The sequence below is a fragment of the Pseudophryne corroboree genome, chromosome 3, assembly GCF_028390025.1.
Source record: "Pseudophryne corroboree isolate aPseCor3 chromosome 3, aPseCor3.hap2, whole genome shotgun sequence".
Lineage (NCBI taxonomy): Eukaryota > Metazoa > Chordata > Amphibia > Anura > Myobatrachidae > Pseudophryne > Pseudophryne corroboree.
In genome coordinates, this window is record NC_086446.1 from 334979219 (window position 1) to 335003697 (window position 24479).

The 24479-nt window shown below is 44.7% G+C and overlaps 1 protein-coding gene across 1 annotated transcript in view; it reads right to left on the reverse strand.

The window, feature by feature from the left end:
* The window catches only part of STK4 (serine/threonine kinase 4), a 145129-nt gene that overhangs the window by 58978 nt on the left and 61672 nt on the right, over positions 1 to 24479 (reverse strand). Inside the window, exons 5-6 of the mRNA XM_063959581.1 lie at positions 20800 to 20964; positions 17859 to 18026 (exon numbers count right to left, since the gene is read on the reverse strand). Of these exons, the coding sequence (XP_063815651.1) occupies positions 17859 to 18026; positions 20800 to 20964 (333 nt within the window). The remainder of the gene's footprint in view (positions 1 to 17858; positions 18027 to 20799; positions 20965 to 24479) is intronic.

The following is a 24479-nucleotide window of genomic DNA, read 5'->3' on the forward strand; positions in this document are numbered from 1 at the left end:
AACATTAACTTTTTGGGTATATCTGATAAGGCTTCATTAATGTCTATTTGTATATTAATCTCCTAAAATCTGCTCAATTTAGCCAAATTTTTGTCTTAAATGAAGGATATATGAATGGACTGCCTTTATTACTTGTGCTACGTTTGTGACTTTGAAGCTGTTGTTTGAGAGTTGCCTCAGTTATAAAGACACCACTCTGCAACAAATTTACTGCGGACAGTTTAAAAAAAAAAAAAAAACAAAGTGTATCACAAATCAACATTGAACAGTACTTTTAATTTAACAGTCAAGGTCTTACAATGGTATAGCATTCATTTGCTGCCATCTAGTGGTACACATGCATAAATATGAAAGAGCATGTTTCATCTGTCTTTTGAGAAATAATAAAGGATTAGTTTTTATTGCTGCTAATTAAGAATAGGCACATTAGCAAGGAAAAGTAATTTGCTATGCTGGTGAATTTCAGATAATGCTATAATGTCTTGTGGTGCCAATATATTTTCAACTATAGTGATGAGGATTTTTATAGTGATGAGAAGTCTGAATGCTGTGGAAATGTCTGCTTTTACATGGTCCTTTGGTGTAATTTACAAACCAAAGACAATAATGAGGTGCTACTCTACTTGTCTGATATACAGATACATAAGTCATAGATAGGGTACCACCACACTACATAATTTTTTTAAACATCTTCATACCTCCCAACATGACCCTCTCCAGGAGGGACAGAATGCTCTGCTTCTGGACTTCCCTCTTAATGTATGATTGCCATCACCTGTGCTGAAACACCTTTCTTATCCATTAACCTGTTCAACACAGGTGATGGCATTCTTACATTAAGAGAAAAGTCCAGAAGTAGAGCATTGTGTCCCTCCTGGAGAGGGTCATGTTGGGAGGTATGCATCTTTGAGCATCATTCGGCATATTTTTGGTCTGTAAAACTTGCATACGTCCCAACATGACCCATTCCAGTAGGGACAAAATGCTCTGTTCCTGGACTTCCCTTTTTATTTATAAATTGCCTTCACCTGTTTGTTCATAGACTTCCCTCTCAATTTATGATTGCCATCACCTGTGTTGAAACCTTTTCTAGTTCAACACAGGTGATGGCAATCAGAAATTAAGGGGGAACTCCAGGAGCAGACCATTATGGGTCATGTTGCGAGGTATAAATATGTGCATGCTAAGAAATGTAAAAACATTTCCACAAGGCAGTGGCATAACAGTTCCAGGTTACAGATGCAGTGGCTCTCAGGGGGTTACATATGTAATCCCGGCGGGTGGCATGCCGGCTCTCAATATCTTGTCATGTCCTTGAGTGGCCTAGCCAGAGCCCAGACTTGAATCCGATTTAACATCTCTGGAGAGATATGAAAATGGCTGTGCACAGACGCTTCCCATCCAACCTGATGGAGCGTGAGAGGTGCTGCAAAGAGGAATGGGCGAAACTGGCCAAAGATAGGTTTGCCAAGCTTGTGGCATCATATTCAAAAAGCCTTGAGGCTGTAATTGCTGCCAAAGGTGCATCAACAAAGTATTGAGCAAAGGCTGTGAATACATGTGATTTCTTAGTTTTTTATTTTTAATAAATTTGCAAAAATCTAAAAAAACAAAACAAAACAAAACAAAACACTTTTTTCACGTTGTCACTATGGGGTATTGTGTGTAGAATTTTGAGGAAAAAAAATTATTTATTCCATTTGGAATAAGGCTGTAACATAACAAAATATGGAAAAAGCGCTGTGAATACTTTCCGGATGCACTGTATGTACTGAAGAGTGTTGGTATTCTGAACGCCGGTATCTTGACTACTACTACTACATTTTGGGTGAATAGTTAATAGCGCTCTATGGGGTAAATTCATTTCAGCTAGATGGTCACAGAAGTGCTCAGGGAAATTAGCGGTTACTGTATCATATTATAGAGTGATGTGTTCAAACATCATGGCGGCAATTGCTGAGAACTGAATCTTTCCCCCTTTATTTTGTTATTTCTTAGTAGATATGGAATATTGAGTAAGAGGGCAACTGTTAATGAGCTGTAAATAGGAAAGTAGGAAGATGACATTAAATAATTAAATTAAATCTCCACAACTCTTTCACAGAAGATTTGGCAGCACACATCAAACAGTTGAGAGCATTTAGTTTTCTCTAAACCCATGTCAGTATAGCAGGTAAATGTAGGAATGCTAGGCTGTTTTAGCGGGGCCCAGCACCCTATCCGATTTTAAACTGAAGAAAATTTGCCCTGACGCCTCATGTTACTCTGCCTTTCTGTGAACTTGCTCCCTCACCACTATGTACTAGGTCACTTCTTTCCATTGAAGTCCGCCTGTAACTGGATGCAGAAGTATCTGGCAAGAGACAGTAGGGCTGGGTTTGCCTCTGGCCGCCAGGGGAAAACCCAGCCCCATCTGTCTCTAGATAGCAGGACTCAGCAGATGCCACTGAGGTGCAGCCATTAAAAGACCAGCTCATCTTTGTGGGAATTGGAAGCCACTTTAGCAGCAGAATCACCTAAATTCTATCTGCCTCAGCCATCTGTAGTTGTCAGCTCTGTGGACAGCTACAGTGGACAGATAGGGAGCAGGCTTCCCCGTCTGTCTCAGATCGCAGGAGACACTAGTAAGGCGCAGCAATTAACAAACCAGGTCCGAGGACCAGCTCATCTTCCTGGGAACAGAATGATCGGCGATCACTCCACTTGCAGGTATCTAACTCATTGAAGGGGCATGTGTGGTGGTTTGAGGGACACTGATAGGGAATGCAGGGTGGTCAAATGGCAAAGAGTTTAAATATTACATTTAATATTATGCTACTCTTTAGTGCTCCCTATTCATAATAGTACACTACACAGCTATAGCATACCTTCTAACAATCCTGCTTATCGGGGAATATCCCCCTAACAGTCCCCTGTGAGACACTGCAGTATCTCACATGGGGATCACTCACGCCACTGCTCTGAATAGCAGATCAGCGCATGAATAGATGCCGTGCATATGCACACTGTATCTGTTCACAGAGTCTGGGGACAACCCAGCATCTCTGGAATTGCTGGGCAGGGCCCCAGAAAGATGGAAATGGGGGAGTGTCAAAAGGTCATGCCCCTCCCTATGAGGCTATGTAGGCACAGTTCTCGGACTTCACATTACAGAATTTTGGAAGTTACGGCTATAGCGTTGCATCAAAACTGTGCTCTTCAAATTTAAAAGTGCCCTCCTCAGTGACCAGCACCGTGCCGTAAAAAACCCTAGCGTGAACACTAGGAAACCCTGGGAATTTACTGGTGGTCGATTTCAGTTATCCTGCTGCGAGTAAGCATTAAAGAGAAAGTAGATATAAAGTCCAAACAAACCTATAGCTAAAAATCATGAACCCTAGGAGAGTCCCAAACTAAATGCCAAAATTTACACTCGACAGCCCAGGAACAAACCATGGCTGGCGGGCCATACTGTTGAAAAAAAATAAAAAATAAACACGGTTTTATTAAGAATCTGATATGAATTGCTGTGTTCTGTGGAGGGGGGTGGGGGGGCGTTTGTTTTTTTTCCATTTCTGTGTTGCTTAGTTCATGTGTTGCATGTGTTGCATGTCATATGCTGCTAGCATATGGACAAAAAACGGTCAGGACTCACTCCAGCCGGGAGGAGCAGTGCTTTCATGAATTGGTCCTACTATAAGTGATCCCTATTCGGAAGCAGGTAGCAGAGTTCGCCAGACAGGGGCAGAGTATGCTCCAGCCGAAGGTCCGCACTGCCGCAGAGATTGTGGAAATAGTGGTTATCAACCAGTGCATAAGTACCCCTAGGTCAAAATATGCAGCGCTGGCTCAGACACACTGATCCACAAAACTTGGAGAAGTTAGCTGTTGTATTGGAGCGGTTTGAAACCACTGAAAATATGGCGAAAATATACAATAAACCAGGGAATGGGCGTCCCATCAAGTTGGCACCCCACCCGATGGCCAAGGACCCCAATTGCAACCCCAGTACAAGGAGACACCACTGCAGACGCTATATATACACAGCTTTCCCTACTATGGTACCCCTGGACTCCAGACCACCATTAATGTAGGAGCCAGTTTTGTTAAGTAGCCGAGAATTACCAGCTATAATTGCTTCAGGGAGTGAGCAGACCCTGATTTCAGAGGATGTCCTACCCAGGCCAGCAGAGCAAGTACCAAGGATATTGTAAGTGTTCTGTGTACGTGGATCCATAGAAAGTTTTTCCCGTGTGCAAATGAGTCTCAGTCTAAATGGGGTGCACGTATAATGTAGTTACCTTGGTTGGGCCAAAGCTCCCTTACTCACTGATACTGGGACACAACTTCCCAGAGTTCACTGAGCTCTTAAAAAGCACCTCAGAGACGGAAAAGGAATAAAGGCTCTAAAACCCTCCCTCACAAAGTGAAGAGTGGTGTGTTAAGATAACCAGTTCTCTTAGTAGAGGAACCTTGACAGGACCCATGTAAGACTGATGGGCCCTACACACTGCGCGATCTGCCGCCGAGCTGCCCGACAGCGGATACCGCCAATGGGCAACCCCGCAGCGGGGGGGCAGTGCAGTCACCCAGCTCCATAGCAGTGCAGGCAAATATGGACGAGATCGTCCATATTGGCCTGCATGCACAAGCGATGGGGCACCAGCGATGAACGAGCGTGGGGCCGCGCATCGTTCATCGCTGGTGCCTCCCCGGTATCTCGTTCATTAATGAACGAGATCGTTCATATCTTTTACTAATATTGCCCAGTGTGTAGAGCATATAAGATACTACACTGCCAAGTGACACTTATTTACGAAGCTTTGCCCGAGACCGACAGAACAACGCTGCTCTTAGGAATATCAAGGCCCATCTCATCGAGGTCAATGGCATAGCAAAAAGCACATACGCACCGGATGGCACTCCATATTTTATCCTTAAGACAGACCTACTATTTAGGGTTAAGAAGGAACAAGGGGAAAAGTCGAGCAGTTATTGGTGTCTAGGGTGCATATCCCTCTATTGTTATGAGCAGCTCACACCCATCTTTGGGGAGGCCATCTTGGAATGGAAAAGACCCTAGATCGTATCCTGCTCCTGTTCTTTTGGCCAGGAATCATGACTGAAGTTAAGACGTACTGCCTACAGTGTCCGGCAAGCCAGGGGACCAGTTCTGGTAACCTTGGACTATGCCTCTTGTTATCCAGCAGCAATACCCCTGCAGAACACCAAGACAACTACCACTGCCAAGATATTGCTGCTCCTCTTTTCACAACTCAGGTTTCCTAAGGAAATCCTTACAGATCAAGGTACACCATTCATGTCCCAGAAAATGTCATGTAGGAGGTTGGAAATAGCTCGTCTAGACACTTTGGTCTACCACACACAGACAGATTGGCTGGTGCAAAGACTTAGTAGGAACTTAAATGTCTATAATTCATTGGGCTGTCCTAGATAATAAATGGGAATGGGATGAAGTACTCCTTTGCCTCATATTTGCTATACGTGAGGTACCGCAATCTTCAACAGGATTCAGCCCTTTCAAACTTCTCTTTGGGAGACAGCATAGAGGCGTTTTGGACATTTGACAGAAGGCTTGGAACAGCAGAAGACAGAGGAATCAAACATGAACGACTATATAAAATAGGTATTGTTGAGGACAATCTGATAGAGGCTCAAAGATGGCAAAAGCGAACCTATGATCCAGAGGACAAGGCTTTAGTATTAGTATCAACACAAGAGAGCAAGTTGTTTGCCCATTGGCATGGTCCCTATGAGGTGGTAGAACCTGTAGGACCAGTAAATTACCATGTCAGGCAGCCAGGACAGAGGCATACAGAGCAAATATACCATATTAACTTGCACAAATCCTGGCAAGAAGCGGGGCCCATGCTTGTACCCCTGGCTGGGTCACTTGGTTCTCTCACTGTTCCCTAGAGGGTACTCTGTCTGCGGAGCAGCGAGGAAGAGTAAAACCTGGTGTCCACAGGAAAAGGAGGGTTGTTATTCCTCTGGGGGAACACACCACATTCATGGGATATGAGGAAGACACGCCTAGAAAGGTATTCCGGAAAGCTGAATGGTGTAGAGCATCGCAAATGAAAATGTGTGCTTCCCTAAGCTTGGAAAAGCGAAAGGCGGGGGGGGGGGGGGGGGGGGTGGATGTGTAGTGAGATGGGTTGTCTCTCACCTGAATTGCCCACATTTCTGTGGGACCAGGTCCCTCCAAGGGAGAGGAAGTAGCAATGGTGGTTTGGAACTCCAGATTTTTCAAGATGCGCAGAGTCAGCTGGGAATCATCACCAGAGAACAGGAAGAAGTTAAAACTCATCTGCCCAGTGCTCTGGGCACTGATGCTTGATGGATAGCGGCCAGTGAGAAGGCCAGAGTGTGATTAGTGCCAGGGACCGATAGAATAGCTTTTCAAGGAAGCATGGCAGGATATGGCTGCACTCCAGGGCAGCAGAATGAACTCTGAAGACTTTGGTGCAAGAGACTTTGGTGCTGGGTTGTTGGAGTACACCTGCACACTACTAGTGAATTTTATTCACCTAAATGATCCCAATTCTATTGTTACTATATTAAGTTTTACTTTATGGGGGTGTAGCCCTAATTCAACCAATTCAAATTGGCTGTAGCAAATAAAGGGGGGTGGGGAACAAGGGGTGGTTTTTAATGGGTGCATATATGTAGGAGATAATTTCTCTGGATTTTACAGCTTAATAAAAAACTTAGCCTTTATTGTTCATAGTATAAAAGTATCCCAATCTATGGGTAAGATTCAGTGAAATCTAGAGGTTCAAATTAAACTAATTGATATAATTAATTATAAACAAATTATGTTAGAATAGATGTGAAAATATAGAAGTTAAAAAGCGAAGTAGGATATTAAATCCCTTATATTATTTGATATTACACTGTAACCAGATGAGGTAAATCTGAAAACTACAGAGCAGAAATCAGTCTCATAATCGGTGTATGAGCAAAAATGACCTCAACTCAGTGGACAGTATGATTATCAATCAAGGTATTTAAATATAATGGGGCTAATAATTGCTCTCTGTGTAGCGTTAAGGTCACCATATATTGGTATTTCTCTTGTCACTATGTGTTTATTAATAAAGCACAATTTTATCAGTGGTTGTGTGTTCTTTTATTTATTAATATAATGTGTGTTTATACAATTATGTTGTAGCTACAAATCATGTATCAGTATTCTTAATACATGATATTATAAAGTAGCTGTTGTTACTGAGAAGTAACAATTGTTGCCAGTGATAGTCCTGCTGGTGGTTTAGCAATATATTCTGCTTATTTCACTCTAGGTAACATCCCCTACTGATTTAGGGGCTAATTCAGGTTAGATTGCAAATCCCGATCCAATCAGAATTTTTACAATTGCCCTGCGCATGCTCCCGCACTGTCAATCAGGCAGAGGCGGTCGCGGGTCGAAGGGGGCGGGCAATGCTCCATTTCCAGGGAGGAGACGTAGCGTTGTGGGGGCAGTGCAGCGCGAACAGGGGGCGGAGTCGGACGAGCGGGGGCGTGATCATGGTGACATCATGCAGCCTCCGTGATCAGGGAGAAGGCAGTGGGTCTCCTGCGGGCAGAAATTGGGATCACTAGCAATTTCTGCTTGTTGAAGGGGGAAGGGGGGTGGAGGCTCTGGTCAGCATGCTGGGCGGCCTTGCCTAGCGATGGGCGACCTCCAGAATGCTAGGAGAAGGATAGCAAATTCTGCTGATTAGCAGAATTTGCTATCCTTACTGAATTAGCCCCTCAGAGCGGATTCTATATGCACGTGTAAGTGACGAATGCATAGCCATGTATTTTCAGACATATGTATTTGCTGATAAAATCAGAAATATCTTAAATAGGTTGAATCGTGTCAAACACCAATACCAGTCACAGGATATAATTACAGATCTATCAGGATCCTCCCTTTAGAATTTATTTGACACAATTCAACTTATTTATGCTACCTGAAGATGGGGTGTGCAATCCCTGAAACATTGTAGTCAGCATGAAGTACATTTTTCACTACTATATTAAACTGCAGTGCTGTGCTTGTTTTCCATTGTGTTTTCCAGTGTTGTGCTTGTTTTCGGTTTGTGTTTGCAGTTGCATGGCAACGCAGGAGGTTAATTGCCATAAGGAGAGTGCCGGACCTAATTGGTTGTTTATTATATACGTATATCACAATGTTTTGGCTTTTATTATTTTCATGTAGTTTTCCAGCAGTCACAGTATACTGCAGCAGCAGAGTTTGGTGCTGATGATGGGCCTGCACTGCACTTAGGGCCTAATTCAGAGTTGATTGCGGCAGCAAATTTGTTAGCTAATGGGCAAAACCATGTGCACTGCGGGGGGGGGGGGGGGGGGGGGGAGGGGGGAGGCAGATATAACCTGTGCAGAGAGAGTTAGATTTGGGTGGGTTATATTGTTTCTGTGCAGGGTAAATACTGGCTGCTTTATTTTTACACTGCATTTTAGATTTCTGTTTGAACACACCCCACCCAAATCTAACTCTCTCTGCACATGTTACATCTGCTCCCCCTGCAGTGCACATAGTTTTGCCCATTAGCTGTATGTATGTGTATATATACACATACATACATATGCATACATACACAACAAAAGGGGAGATAAAGAACAATTGCAGATAACTAGTGTCAGAAGGAATATTGGGATAACATTATTTTGATAAGATCATAGTACGGGTGGGTATGAGAATGTGGATAGCACCCTCAGGACCAATGGGGATGTCCATGCTCAGCCTGGTCCTGGTGCTCTTCCCCCACAGTTCCCTGCTCATCTTTAGGTTTAGGCCAAGGGGCAGACTTGATGTTCTCAGCCAGAGAGGTGGTAAGCCTGGTCCTGGAGTTGTCATGGTAGACGTAGTAAAGCAGTCCTTCTGTTATCTTGTTGTTTGCCTTCTGTTTTCCTTCAGTTTAACACAGGTATAACACTGCTATTGATTTTAGCTGCCACTTTATAACTAGCCACTTCATATACTAGGCACTGCAGCGTCCTGGCCTATACTGAATAAATAAGTCTACAAACACATGTTCAACCTGATTACAACCCTCTCCCCCACACAGCAACCCTCCACCTCCAGCAAAAGGTGTTTATGAAATCTAGCAAATGTAAGTAAAGTTTCTTGCATAGACAGATATAAATTCACTTAGACCAGCTTTCTAAACTTTTAACCATGCAATGTAATTTGAAAAAACAAAACAAAAAACCTGCAATATTGATATGAGTAGGTTTACCGAGTAAACCTTTAGTAAGGCAGTTGCAATACTCTGCTGCAATATGGTTTACCGAGATCTTTCACTTTTAATCACTAATAGGTTTTCTCAGAATAGGACACCCATCTGTGATCCATCTGTGTTTAAGCCCTTATTGGGACTGAAAATTTTAGAACAAAATACCCTGTGGTTATTAGTACATCCAAGATACATTTTGGTATGTATGAACCTGCTCCACCTGCTCCTCAAGATAGTTAATGGTTCAAAGGTGCACATTGATGTTTAATGTATATCTCTCAGTTTCCAGATTGGACATCACTTGACATACCGTGGGATGGCCTATCTGTATCAAGCCATTGAATTTATGTATAAATAATCACTGGCACCTTGTATGTATCTAAGCCTGAATGAATAATGTATATGTCCTGATATGCATCTATAGGTATGGTTTTTTTTTTTTATTATTTTATTTGCTATGCAGATCGCTTAACCCCTGAAGAAGTCCTTGGTGACGAAACGCATTGGGTTTTTCTGACTTACGCAACATCTGCATCTTATTAAGATCAATGTCCACTAAAGGAACACAGTGTATTTAATGTGGATGAATTGGCTTCCCCTGCTGTGAATCACCTATTATGTACTGTGGATGTGAACTGATACCATTGTTTTTTAATCCATTTTATTGTGAATAAATCTTTTATGTAAAAGTAAAATCTATAGTGACTTAAAGGAATATTGTGAATACACTACTGTTTACATAGGGAAGTCTCACACTCAGCCCTCAGATTATATATATATATATATATATATATATATATATATATATATAAACACTAAACAATCCCTTCATGCGCTCTAAAATTAGAACTACTGTTTTATTTATTCAAAATCAGTTAGTGTATTTTGAATCAATTTCTTTAACCCTACACCTTTATCAATGGGCAAGCTTCCACACAGAGATGATCCCCTGTCGAAGGAGACTAAAATTAAATAGAAACCGAAAAAAGTATCTCTGTGGAGCGCACTTATTAAAATATGATTTGGTATATTGCATCTTTAATGAACAATAATACATTGTGAAAATGTTTACCAATTCTTTTTAATGGAAATGAGGATTTAAATTGTTTTTAGCAATAAAAAGAAACAAGTGTTTTAAAGAAAAAGGGTGTTTATGTAAAGTCATCCTCTCTTCATTAGTAACCAGATATAAATATACAAAATCATACTTAACCAGTAACCAGATACAAATATACCAAATCATATTTTAATAAGTGCGCTCCACAGAGATACTTTTTTCGGTTTATATTATATATACACAAACATATATATATATATATATATTATATATATATATATATATATATACATACACACACACACATACATACACACACACATATAATAAGAATTTACTCACCGGTAATTCTATTTCTCGTAGTCCGTAGTGGATGCTGGGACTCCGTAAGGACCATGGGGAATAGCGGCTCCGCAGGAGACTGGGCACAACTAAAAGAAAGCTTTAGACTACTGGTGTGCACTGGCTCCTCCCACTATGACCCTCCTCCAGACTTCAGTTAGGATACTGTGCCCGGAAGAGCCGACACCATAAGGAAAATTTTTGAATCCCGGGTAAGACTCATACCAGCCACACCAATCACACCATATAACTCGTGATACAATACCCAGTTAACAGCATGAAAACAACTGAGCCTCTCAACAGATGGCTCAACAATAACCCTTTAGTTAAACAATAACTATATACAAGTATTGCAGACAATCCGCACTTGGGATGGGCGCCCAGCATCCACTACGGACTACGAGAAATAGAATTACCGGTGAGTAAATTTTCTCTGACGTCCTAAGTGGATGCTGGGACTCCGTAAGGACCATGGGGATTATACCAAAGCTCCCAAACGGGCGGGAGAGTGCGGTTGACTCTGCAGCACCGAATGGGCAAACTCTAGGTCCTCCTCAGCCAGGGTGTCAAACTTATAGAATTTTGCAAACGTGTTTGCCCCCGACCAAGTAGCTGCTCGGCAAAGTTGAAGAGCCGAGACCCCTTCCTCGTGGAATGGGCTTTCACTGATTTAGGATGCGGCAGTCCAGCCGCAGAATGTGCAAGCTGAATCGTACTACAGATCCAGCGAGCAATAGTCTGCTTTGAAGCAGGTGCACCCAACTTGTTGGGCGCATACAGGATAAATAGCGAGTCAGTTTTTCTGACTCCAGCTGTCCTGGAAACATAAATTTTCAGGGCCCTGACTACATCCAATGACTTGGAGGCCTCCAAGTCTTTAGTAGCCGCAGGCACCACGATAGGTTGGTTCAGATGAAAGGCTGATACCACCTTAGGGAGAAATTGGGGAGGAGTCCTCAATTCTGCCCTATCCATATGGAAAATCAGATAAGGGCTTTTACATGACAAAGCCGCCAATTCTGATACACGCCTGGCCGACGCCAAGGCCAACAACATGACCACTTTCCACGTGAGATATTTCAATTCCACGGTCTTAAGTGGCTCAAACCAATGTGACTTTAGGAAATCCAACACCACGTTGAGATCCCAAGGTGCCACAGGAGGCACAAAAGGGGGCTGAATATGCAGCACTCCCTTAACAAAAGTTTGAACTTCAGGTAGTGAAGCCAGTTCTCTCTGGAAGAAAATCGATAGAGCCGAAATCTGGACCTTAATGGAACCCAATTTTAGGCCCATAGTCACCCCTGACTGTAGAAAGTGCAGGAAACGGCCCAGCTGAAATTCTTCCGTTGGGGCCTTCCTGGCCTCACACCACGCAACATATTTTCGCCATATGCGGTGATAATGGTTTGCGGTTACTTCTTTCCTAGCTTTAATCAGCGTAGGAATGACTTCCTCCGGAATGCCCTTTTCCTTCAGGATCCGGTGTTCAACCGCCATGCCGTCAAACGCAGCCGCGGTAAGTCTTGGAACAGACAGGGCCCCTGCTGCAGCAGGTCCTGTCTGAGCGGCAGAGGCCATGGGTCCTCTGAGATCATTTCTTGAAGTTCCGGGTACCAAGCTCTTCTTGGCCAATCCGGAACAATGAGTATAGTTCTTACTCCTCTTCTCCTTATTATCCTCAGTACCTTTGGTATGAGAGGAAGAGGAGGGAACACATAAACCGACCGGTACACCCACGGTGTCACTAGAGCGTCCACAGCTATCGCCTGCGGGTCTTTTGACCTGGCGCAATACTTTTCTAGCTTTTTGTTTAGGCGGGACGCCATCATGTCCACCTGTGGCCTTTCCCAACGGTTTACAATCAGTTGGAAGACTTCTGGATGAAGTCCCCACTCTCCCGGGTGGAGGTCGTGTCTGCTGAGGAAGTCTGCTTCCCAGTTGTCCACTCCCGGAATGAACACTGCTGACAGTGCTAACACGTGATTTTCCGCCCATCGGAGAATCCTTGTGGCTTCTGCCATCGCCGTCCTGCTTCTCGTGCCGCCCTGTCGGTTTACATGGGCGACCGCCGTGATGTTGTCTGACTGGATCAGTACCGGCTGGTTTTGAAGCAGGGGTTTTGCCTGAGTTAGGGCATTGTAAATGGCCCTCAGTTCCAGAATATTTATGTGCAGGGAAGTCTCCTGACTTGACCATAGTCCTTGGAAGTTTCTTCCCTGTGTGACTGCCCCCCAGCCTCGAAGGCTGGCATCCGTGGTCACCAGGACCCAGTCCTGTATGCCGAATCTGCGGCCCTCTTGAAGATGAGCACTCTGCAGCCACCACAGCAGAGACACCCTGGTCCTTGGAGACAGGGTTATCAGCCGATGCATCTAAAGATGCGATCCGGACCACTTGTCCAACAGGTCCCACTGAAAGGTTCTTGCATGGAACCTGCCGAATGGAATTGCTTCGTAGGAAGCTACCATCTTTCCTAGGATCCGCGTGCAGTGATGCACCGACACCTGTTTTGGTTTTAGGAGGCCTCTGACTAGAGATGACAGCTCCTTGGCCTTCTCCTCCGGGAGAAACACTTTTTTCTGTTCTGTGTCCAGAACCATCCCCAGGAACAGTAGACGTGTCGTAGGGACCAGCTGTGACTTTGGAATATTTAGAATCCAGCCGTGCTGTTGTAGCACCTCCCGAGATAGTGCTACCCCGACCAACAACTGCTCCCTGGACCTCGCCTTTATCAGGAGATCGTCCAAGTACGAGATAATTAAAACTCCCTTCTTTCGAAGGAGTATCATCATTTCGGCCATTACCTTGGTAAAGACCCTCGGAGCCGTGGATAGACCGAACGGCAACGTCTGGAATTGGTAATGACAATCCTGTACCACAAATCTGAGGTACTCCTGGTGAGGATGGTAAATGGGGACATGCAGGTAAGCATCCTTGATGTCCAGTGATACCATGTAATCCCCCTCGTCCAGGCTTGTAATAACCGCCTTGAGCGATTCCATCTTGAACTTGAATTTTTTTACATGTGTGTTCAAGGATTTCAAATTTAAAATGGGTCTCACCGAACCGTCCGGTTTCGGTACCACAAACATTGTGGAATAGTAACCCCGTCCTTGTTGAAGTAGGGGCACCTTTACTATCACCTATTGTGAATACAGCTTGTGATTTGCCTGTAACACTGCCTCCCTGCCTGAGGGAGTGGTTGGTAAGGCAGATTTGAGGAAACGGCGGGGGGGAGACGTCTCGAATTCCAGCTTGTACCCCTGAGATACTACTTGAAAGATCCAGGGATCCACCCGTGAGCGAGCCCACTGATTGCTGAAATATTTGAGACGGGCCCCCACCGTACCTGGCTCCGCCTGTGGAGCCCCAGCGTCATGCTGTGGACTTAGAGGAAGCGGGGGAGGACTTTTGCTCCTGGGAACTGGCTGTATGCTGCAGCTTTTTCCCTCTACCTCTGCCTCTGGGCAGAAAGGACGCGCCCCTAACCTGCTTGCCCCTATTGGGCCGAAAGGACTGTACCTGATAATACGGTGCTTTCTTTGGCTGTGAGGGAACATGGGGTAAAAATGTAGACTTCCCAGCAGTTGCTGTGGAAACTAGGTCCGAGAGACCATCCCCGAACAACTCCTCACCCTTATAAGGCAGAACTTCCATGTGCCTTTTAGAATCTGCATCTCCTGTCCACTGCCGAGTCCATAACCCTCTCCTGGCAGAAATGGACATTGCACTTATTTTAGATGCCAGCCGGCAAATATCCCTCTGTGCATCCCTCATGTATAAGAGTGCGTCTTTAATATGCTCTACGGTTAGCAATATAGTGTCCCTGTCTAGGGTATCAATATTTTCCGACAGGGAATCTGACCACGCAGCTGCAGCACTGCACATCTTTCCTCTGGCGGGAAAGGGTACGCCATTAGTAACCTCTTAGAAATTACCAGTTTCTTATCAGGGGAAGCCCACGCTTCTTCACACACTTCATTTAACTCTTCAGATGGAGGAAAAGCAACTGGTAGTTTTTTCTCTCCAAACATAATACCCTTTTTTGTGGTACCGGGGGTAACATCAGAAATGTGCAACACATTTTTCATTGCCTCAATCATGTAACGTGTGGCCCTACTGGAAGTTACATTAGTCTCATCGTCGTCGACACTGGAGTCAGTATCCGAGTCGACATCTGTGTCTGCCATCTGAGGTAGCGGGCGTTTTAGAGCCCCTGATGGCTTTTGAGACGCCTGGGCAGGCACAGGCTGAGAAGCCGGCTGTCCCACATTTGGTATGTCGTCAAACCTTTTATGCAAGGAGTCGACACTGTCGCGTAATTCCTTCCACAGCACCATCCACTCCGGTGTCGACCCCGCAGGGGGTGACATCACATTTATCGGCATCTGCTCCGCCTCCACATAAGCCTCCTCATCAAACATGACGACACAGTCGTACCGACACACCGCATACACACAGGGAATGCTCTGACAGAGGACAGGACCCCACAAAGCGTTTTGGGGAGACAGAGAGAGAGTATGCCAGCACACACCAGAGCGCTATATAACACAGGGATCCCACTATAAATGAGTGTTTTTCCCTTATAGCTGCTTATATTATATATACTGCGCCTAAATTTAGTGCCCCCCCTCTCTTTTTTACCCTTATGTAGCTTGACACTGCAGGGGAGAGCCAGGGAGCGCCCTTCCAGCGGAGCTGTGAGGGAAAACTGGCGCCAGTGTGCTGAGGGAGATGGCCCCGCCCCTTTTCCGGCGGACTTCTCCCGCTTTTTCTGGAGTTCTGGCAGGGGTATTTTTAAACCTATATAGCCTTCCTGACTATATATGGTGTAGATTTGCCAGCCAAGGTGTCTTATATTGCCCTCAGGGCGCCCCCCCCAGCGCCCTGCACCCATCAGGTAAGGTCCTGTGGTCGATCCCTCTGGGGCTAATGGTGTCCAGTAGCCTAAGAAGCCCAAGCTACCACCAGTTAGGTAGGTTCGCTTCTTCTCCCCTTAGTCCCTCGTTGCAGTGAGTCTGTTGCCAGCAGATCTCACTGTAAAATAAAAAACCTAAAATATACTTTCTTTCTAGGAGCTCAGGAGAGCCCCTAGTGTGCATCCAGCTCAGCCGGGCACAAGATTCTAACTGAAGTCTGGAGGAGGGTCATAGTGGGAGGAGCCAGTGCACACCAGTAGTCTAAAGCTTTCTATTAGCTGTGCCCAGTCTCCTGCGGAGCCGCTATTCCCCATGGTCCTTACGGAGTCCCAGCATCCACTTAGGACGTCAGAGAAATATATATATATATATATATATATATATATACATACACACATATACATATATATACACAGGTTGAGTATCCCATATCCAAATATTCCGAAATACGGAATATTCCGAAATACGGACTTTTTTGTGTGAGAGCGAGATAGTGGAACCTTTGTTTTTTGATGGCTCAATGTACACAAACTTTGTTTAATCCACAAAGTTATTAAAAATATTGTATTAAGTTACCTTCAGGCTGTGTGTATAAGGTGTATATGAAACATAAATGAATTGTGTGAATGTACACACACTTTGTTTTATGCACAATGTTATAAAAAATATATTAGCTACAATTACCTTCAGGCTGTGTGTATAAGGTGTATATGAAACATAAATGCATTCTGTGCTTAGATTTAGGTCCCATCACCATGATATCTCATTATGGTATGCAATTATTCCAAAATACGGAAAAATCCCATATCCAAAATACCTCTGGTCCCAAGCATTTTGGATAAGGGATACTCAACCTGTATATATATATATATATATATATATATATATATATATATCTCTGATCCATGGCTATGCGGTACTTGCCAAAAACTAGTAGTATTTAATGCAAGCAAAAGCAGAGAATGTGCACTTCCCGATAATGGTTAGTGCAGACAGAAAGAAAACAGAGTGATTTACAGTGTAGTAACAGCAGTAGAACCATTGGTTGCCTGCTTATAGACATACAGAAGTATAATAAATTTGTCAGAGCAGGACTGGATACTACAACAGAATTTTAGCATAATCTTGGAACTACAGTATGAAAGAAACTACTTCAGAATTTGTCATAAGTAGTAGTAATATATTGCACTAATAGTAATACAGTATTATTTCATGCTATTTCCACCATAATCTATGTATCACTTTTTCCATTTGACAAATTTGTTCTTAAATCATTACTATGCATAATGTCTGCTTAGAGTTTACATTGTCTGTCTTCTTTTAGTGCTATAATATCATACAAATGTCTTTGTTATAGAGCTAGCTTTTAACTTAGGATTAGGCTGCAGAAGGCGACGATTAGGGGTGGGGGTAATATACTTACCTGGAAAACGTCGGCATTCTCAGCATCGAGATTCCGACCACCGGGATTTCATACCTAACCCATTTGTAATGTAGACTCCCAGCTAAGAACTCAAGCTCAGACTTCTTTACTATCTTAGGGCCCGATTCATGTTTGTAAGTAAAGCAAAAAAGCAGGCAACTGGGCAAAACCATGATACACTGCAGGTGGGGCAGATGTAACATGTGCAGAGAGATTTAGATTTTGGTGGGGTGTGTTCAAACTGAAATTTAAATTGCAGTATAAAAACAAATCTGTCTAACATTTGTGGGCTATATGCAAAATTAGCCAATATCTACCCTGCACGAAAAAATATACATGTATTTGTTTTTCTTGCATGTCAACATGGTTTGTTCCATATACAAAGTTACTTTACTTTTTTATACTTTACTTACAAAAATCAGGTCCTTAAAATGCCTTTACTGTATTCTGGAATTGGGGTGTTTGGCAATGTGCAAGTGCTTTGATCTAAGAATATCTTTAATGTCTTCTTTTTGGAAAGTGTCATAAACAAACCGCATGCTAAACAGGTTATCTAAACCATATTACTTAGTCACGACACATATGATACAAGTGGTATATGTTAATAACCATATGTGGATTTATCTGCTCTTGAAGATACAACAGTGATGTAATGACAATTGTCACGGCCTTTATAGTCCACATGGTAGGAATGCTGCAAGTTCTATAAAGCTAACAACAACGACCTTGAAGGCAAATAAGGCAGCTGCTAGATGTTATGAGTAGTGTTCAATGGGTAGGCAGAAAAGCAAAGTGACATTTGTACACACTCCACATGGCCTGCTTGTCTCAGAATGTAACGGTTATTCTGTGTCCGTACTGCTTACCCTCATTGGATGAATATCAGCATATGGAGGTTTTCCTTCAGCCATTTCAATTGCAGTTATACCAAGAGACCAAATATCTGCCACACAGTTATATCCAATCTCTTGGATCACCTCTGGAGCCATCCAAAAAGGTGTACCAATAACGGTATTCCGCTTTGCCATAGTGTCCTAACGGAAGTAACACAAAAAATAAATGAATAGAAATGATCACATATTACATTTAACTGGTGCAAACACAAATAATTAATATTTGATAAAATAGTTTTTAAAAAGTTTTATGACAAAGGAGCAAAACATCTCAACCAAATTGTATTTTATTAAATAGTTAAATACTATAAATGTGTGACAAATAGATTATGGTATTTGTCCTTTTCTTTACTTATGGGACTATGGGGGTAATTCAGATCTGAATGCTGCTGCGCGTTTTTGCACAGTGGGCAATCAGATCTGAATTGTGCATCCATATGCACACAATGCGCAGGCGCGACGGACGGCTGCAACGGGGATCACCAGTCAGCAACGGGATTGTGTGGAGGATCCATTCGCAAGGAGATTGACAGGAAGAGGGCGTCTGTGGGTGGCAACTGACCGTTTTCAAGGAGTGCCCGGAAAAACGCAGGCGGGACCAAGCGTTTGAAGGCGGCGACTATCTGATCGCAGCAGTGCAAAAATAGCTGCCTAGTGATCAGATCTGAATTACCCCTTATGGCCTAATTCAGATCTGATCGTAGCTGCTAACTTTTTCTCTAATGGGCAAAACTATGTGCACTGCAGGTGGGGCAGATATAACATGTGCAGAGAGAGTTAGATTTGGGTGGGGTGTGTTCGAACTGAAATCTAAATTGCAGTGTAAAAATAAAGCAGCCAGTATTTACCCTGCACAAAAACAATATAACCCACCCAAGTGTAACTCTCTCTGCACGTTACATCTGCCTCTCCTGCACTGCACATGGTTTTGCCCATTAGAGAAAGATTTTGCTTTTGCGATCAGGCCTGAATGGGTATTTCCAGGTGTTGATTGGAATTTACATCTGTTGAACCCACAAAATGATAATAGGCAATTTACTATGCAGGTATAGCAAATGGATTTTGCTTTTATTATTATCCTTTATTTATATGGCGCCATAAGGGTTCCGCAGCACCCAATTACTGAGTAAATAAACAAATAAACAAAACAGGAAAACAGTGACTTAAGGCCCGTACACACTGGTCGATATATATCGACCGTTCTCTAGAACGGTCGATATATCGCGGGACCGTCGGCCAGTGTGTACGGCCGATACGTCTGTGAACTCCGTCGTTCACAGACGTATCGCGTCGGCCGCGCAGCACAGCCGACGGCCAATATATCTACCGATATATTGGCGCGTCGCTGTGTGTGTACGGGGCGGTCGGCCGACCGCCCGTACACATGCTGCGGCGGCCGGCGGTGATTGACAGCTGAACTGGGCGGGCATGTGTACACGCCCACCCAGTTCATGACGTCAGTCCCCGACGGATCGGGCAGTGTGTATGCACAGCACACTGCCCGATCCGTCCATAGATATATCTGCAGATCAATTGATCTGCAGATATATCTATTAGTGTGTACCCACCTTTATAGTTGACGACAATATAGGACAAGTACAGTGTAAATAAACATAGCTACAAAAGCAGATGACACTGAAATAAGTATCAGGTGGCAGAAGACTGCTGGAGTTGGTGCAGCTGAAGATTATTAAAATAAGAAAAAGGATAAGCACATGAGGGAAGAGGGCCCTACTCGTGACAGCTTACATTCTAAAGGTGAGAGGTAAACAGACAGGGGTAACACAGACGGGGTACATAGAGAGCGTGGAACAGAGGGTTAGGATGAGATTTGGCTGGGTTTGGTGAAGCAGTGGGTCTTGAGAGTCCGTTTGAAGTTTTGTAGAGAGGTGGAGATTCCAGAGAATTGGAGCAGCACGTGAAAAAAATCTTGGAGATAGGAGTGGGAGGTAGTAATCAGAAGATAGGAGAGTCGGTGTGCATTAGCAGAGCGAAGAGGATGGGTGGGAGGGTAAAGGGAGATAAGGTCAGAGATGTAAATGGGAGAGGAGTGTGTGAGGGCTTTGTAAGTGAGTGTGAGAATCTTGAAAGGGATTCTGAAAGGGAAGGGAAGCCAGTGAAGGGCTTGTAGGAGAGGAGAGGTGGACGTAGTGTGTTTGGTGAGGAAAATGAGCCGGGCAGCAGCACTGAGGATAGATTGGAGTGGAGAGATGTATTTGTCAGGAATGCCAGACAGTGGTCCAGTCTGGAGATGACCAGTGAGTGGATAAGGGTCTTAGTAGCATCCTGGGTCAGAAAGGGTCTGATCCTGGAAATATTTTTTAGATGAAAACGACAGGTTTGCATTGCTCTTCAACACGGTGGGGGGTAATTCAGACCTGATCGCTAGACAGCGCTTTTTGCTGCCCTGCAATCAGACAGTCGCCGCCTACAGGGGGAGGAAGAAGTCGCTGTGCAAGTGTGTGTTCGGATGTGTAGCAGAGCTGCACAAACTGATTTGGTGCACTCTCTGCTCAGCCGAGGACTTACTTTGCTGCTGCGATTGGGGCCGACGCAGACGTCAGACAACCTCCCTGAAAACGCCTGAGCCCGCCTGCGTTTTTCCAGACACTCCTGTAAAATGGTCAATTGCCACCCACAAATGGCCTCTTCCTGTCAATCACCTTGCGAATGCCCATGCGTTCGGATTTTTCGCACAATCCTATCGTTGACCGGCAAACTCCGTTGCTGTGGTCCGTCATGCCTGAGCATTGCGGCTCAGACGCATGCGCAGTTCAGATCTGATCGCACGCTGTGCAGAAACACACGGCAGCGATAAGGTCTGAATTACCCCCACAGTCCTAGGTGAGTTTATTAGCAGATATACAACATAACTTACCACGTAAATGGTGAGGTACATGAGGGGAGAACTTACCGTCAGCTGGCCTGCCACACCAAAATCTGCTAGTTTAGCAATGCCTTCGGAATTTAATAATATATTCCCAGCCTTGATATCCCTGTGTATTTTCCTCATAAAATGAAGATATTCCAGTCCTTTTAAAGTTGACTGCAAAATGGTTGCTATTTCATCTTCTTTTAACTACAAAGAAAAATAAAAGACCACAACAATAAAACTGAATGCATGTGACCTGTCAAAACTGCATTCACGCTGATAAAAAATAAGATTTTACTTACCGATAAATCTATTTCTCGGAGTCCGTAGTGGATGCTGGGGTTCCTGAAAGGACCATGGGGAATAGCGGCTCCGCAGGAGACAGGGCACAAAAAGTAAAGCTTTTCCAGATCAGGTGGTGTGCACTGGCTCCTCCCCCTATGACCCTCCTCCAGACTCCAGTTAGGTACTGTGCCCGGACGAGCGTACACAATAAGGGAGGATTTTGAATCCCGGGTAAGACTCATACCAGCCACACCAATCACACCGTACAACTTGTGATCTAAACCCAGTTAACAGTATGATAACAGCGGAGCCTCTGAAAGATGGCTTCCTTCAACAATAACCCGAATTAGTTAACAATAACTATGTACAATTATTGCAGATAATCCGCACTTGGGATGGGCGCCCAGCATCCACTACGGACTCCGAGAAATAGATTTATCGGTAAGTAAAATCTTATTTTCTCTATCGTCCTAGTGGATGCTGGGGTTCCTGAAAGGACCATGGGGATTATACCAAAGCTCCCAAACGGGCGGGAGAGTGCGGATGACTCTGCAGCACCGAATGAGAGAACTCCAGGTCCTCCTTAGCCAGAGTATCAAATTTGTAAAATTTTACAAACGTGTTCTCCCCTGACCACGTAGCTGCTCGGCAAAGTTGTAATGCCGAGACCCCTCGGGCAGCCGCCCAAGATGAGCCCACCTTCCTTGTGGAGTGGGCCTTTACAGATTTAGGCTGTGGCAGGCCTGCCACAGAATGTGCAAGTTGGATTGTGCTACAGATCCAACGAGCAATCGTCTGCTTAGACGCAGGAGCACCCATCTTGTTGGGTGCATACAATATAAACAACGAGTCAGATTTTCTGACTCCAGCTGTCCTTGCAATATATATTTTTAATGCTCTGACAACGTCCAGTAACTTGGAGTCCTCCAAGTCACTTGTAGCCGCAGGCACTACAATAGGCTGGTTCAGATGAAATGCTGACACCACCTTAGGGAGAAAATGCGGACGAGTCCGCAGTTCTGCCCTGTCCGAATGGAAAATCAGATATGGGCTTTTGTAAGATAAAGCTGCCAGTTCTGACACTCTCCTGGCCGAAGCCAGGGCTAGAAGCATGGTCACTTTCCATGTGAGATATTTCAAATCCACCTTCTTTAGTGGTTCAAACCAATGAGATTTTAGAAAGTCCAAAACCACATTGAGATCCCACGGTGCCACTGGAGGCACCACAGGAGGCTGTATATGTAGCACTCCCTTAACAAAGGTCTGGACTTCAGGGACTGAAGCCAATTCTTTTTGAAAGAAAATCGACAGGGCCGAAATTTGAACCTTAATAGATCCCAATTTGAGACCCATAGACAATCCTGATTGCAGGAAATGTAGGAATCGACCCAGTTGAAATTCCTCCGTCGGAGCACTCCGATCTTCGCACCACGCAACATATTTTCGCCAAATTCGGTGATAATGTTGCACGGTTACTTCCTTCCTTGCTTTAATCAAAGTAGGAATGACTTCTTCCGGCATGCCTTTTTCCTTTAGGATCCGGCGTTCAACCGCCATGCCGTCAAACGCAGCCGCGGTAAGTCTTGAAACAGACAGGGACCCTGCTGAAGCAAGTCCCTCCTTAGAGGTAGAGGCCACGGATCTTCCGTGATCATCTCTTGAAGTTCCGGGTACCAAGTCCTTCTTGGCCAATCCGGAACCACTAGTATCGTCCTTACGCCTCTTTGCCGTATAATTCTCAATACTTTTGGTATGAGAGGCGGAGGAGGAAACACATACACCGACTGGTACACCCAAGGCGTTACCAGCGCGTCCACAGCCATTGCCTGCGGATCTCTTGACCTGGCGCAATACCTGTCCAGTTTTTTGTTGAGGCGAGACGCCATCATGTCCACCATTGGTCTTTCCCAACGGGTTACCAGCAAGTGGAAGACTTCTGGATGAAGTCCCCACTCTCCCGGGTGAAGATCGTGTCTGCTGAGGAAGTCTGCTTCCCAGTTGTCCACTCCCGGGATGAACACTGCTGACAGTGCTATCACATGATTCTCTGCCCAGCGAAGAATCCTTGCAGCTTCTGCCATTGCACTCCTGCTTCTTGTGCCGCCCTGTCTGTTCACATGGGCGACTGCCGTGATGTTGTCCGACTGGATCAACACCGGTTTTCCCTGAAGCAGAGTTCTGCCTGGCTTAGAGCATTGTATATTGCTCTTAGTTCCAGAATGTTTATGTGAAGAGACGTTTCCAGGCTCGTCCATACTCCCTGGAAGTTTCTTCCTTGTGTGACTGCTCCCCAGCCTCTCAGGCTGGCGTCCGTGGTCACCAGGATCCAATCCTGTATGCCGAATCTGCGGCCCTTGCGTGGAATCTGCCGAATGGAATTGCTTCGTAAGAAGCCACCATTTTTCCCAGGACTCTTGTGCATTGATGTACAGACACCTTTCCTGGTTTTAGGAGGTTCCTGACAAGCTCGGATACTCCTTGGCTTTTTCCTCCGGGAGAAAAACCTTTTTCTGAACCGTGTCCAGAATCATCCCTAGGAACAGCAGACGAGTTGTCGGCATTAACTGGGATTTTGGAATATTCAGAATCCACCCGTGCTGTTTTAGCACTTCTTGCGACAGTGCTAATCCCATCTCTAGCTGTTCTCTGGACCTTGCCCTTATTAGGAGATCGTCCAAGTATGGGATAATTAATATGCCTTTTCTTCGAAGAAGAATCATCATCTCGGCCATTACCTTTGTAAAGACCCGAGGTGCCGTGGACAATCCGAACGGCAGCGTCTGAAACTGATAGTGACAGTTTTGTACAACGAACCTGAGGTACCCCTGGTGTGAGGGGTAAATTGGAACGTGGAGATACGCATCCTTGATGTCCAAGGATACCATAAAGTCCCCCTCTTCCAGGTTCGCTATCACTGCTCTGAGTGACTCCATCTTGAACTTGAACTTCTTTATGTACAGGTTCAAGGACTTCAGATTTAGAATAGGCCTTACCGAGCCATCCGGCTTCGGTACCACAAAAAGAGTGGAATAATACCCCTTCCCTTGTTGTAGAAGAGGTACCTTGACTATCACCTGCTGAGAGTACAGCTTGTGAATGGCTTCCAAAACCGTCTCCCTTTCGGAGGGGGACGTTGGTAAAGCAGACTTCAGGAAACGGCGAGGTGGATCTGTCTCTAATTCCAACCTGTACCCCTGAGATATTATCTGCAGGATCCAGGGATCTACCTGCGAGTGAGCCCACTGCGCGCTGTAATTTTTGAGACGACCACCCACCGTCCCCGAGTCCGCTTGAGAAGCCCCAGCGTCATGCTGAGGCTTTTGTAGAAGCCGGGGAAGGCTTCTGTTCCTGGGAAGGAGCTGCCTGTTGCTGTCTCTTCCCTCGACCTCTGCCTCGTGGCAGATATGAATAGCCCTTTGCTCTCTTATTTTTAAAGG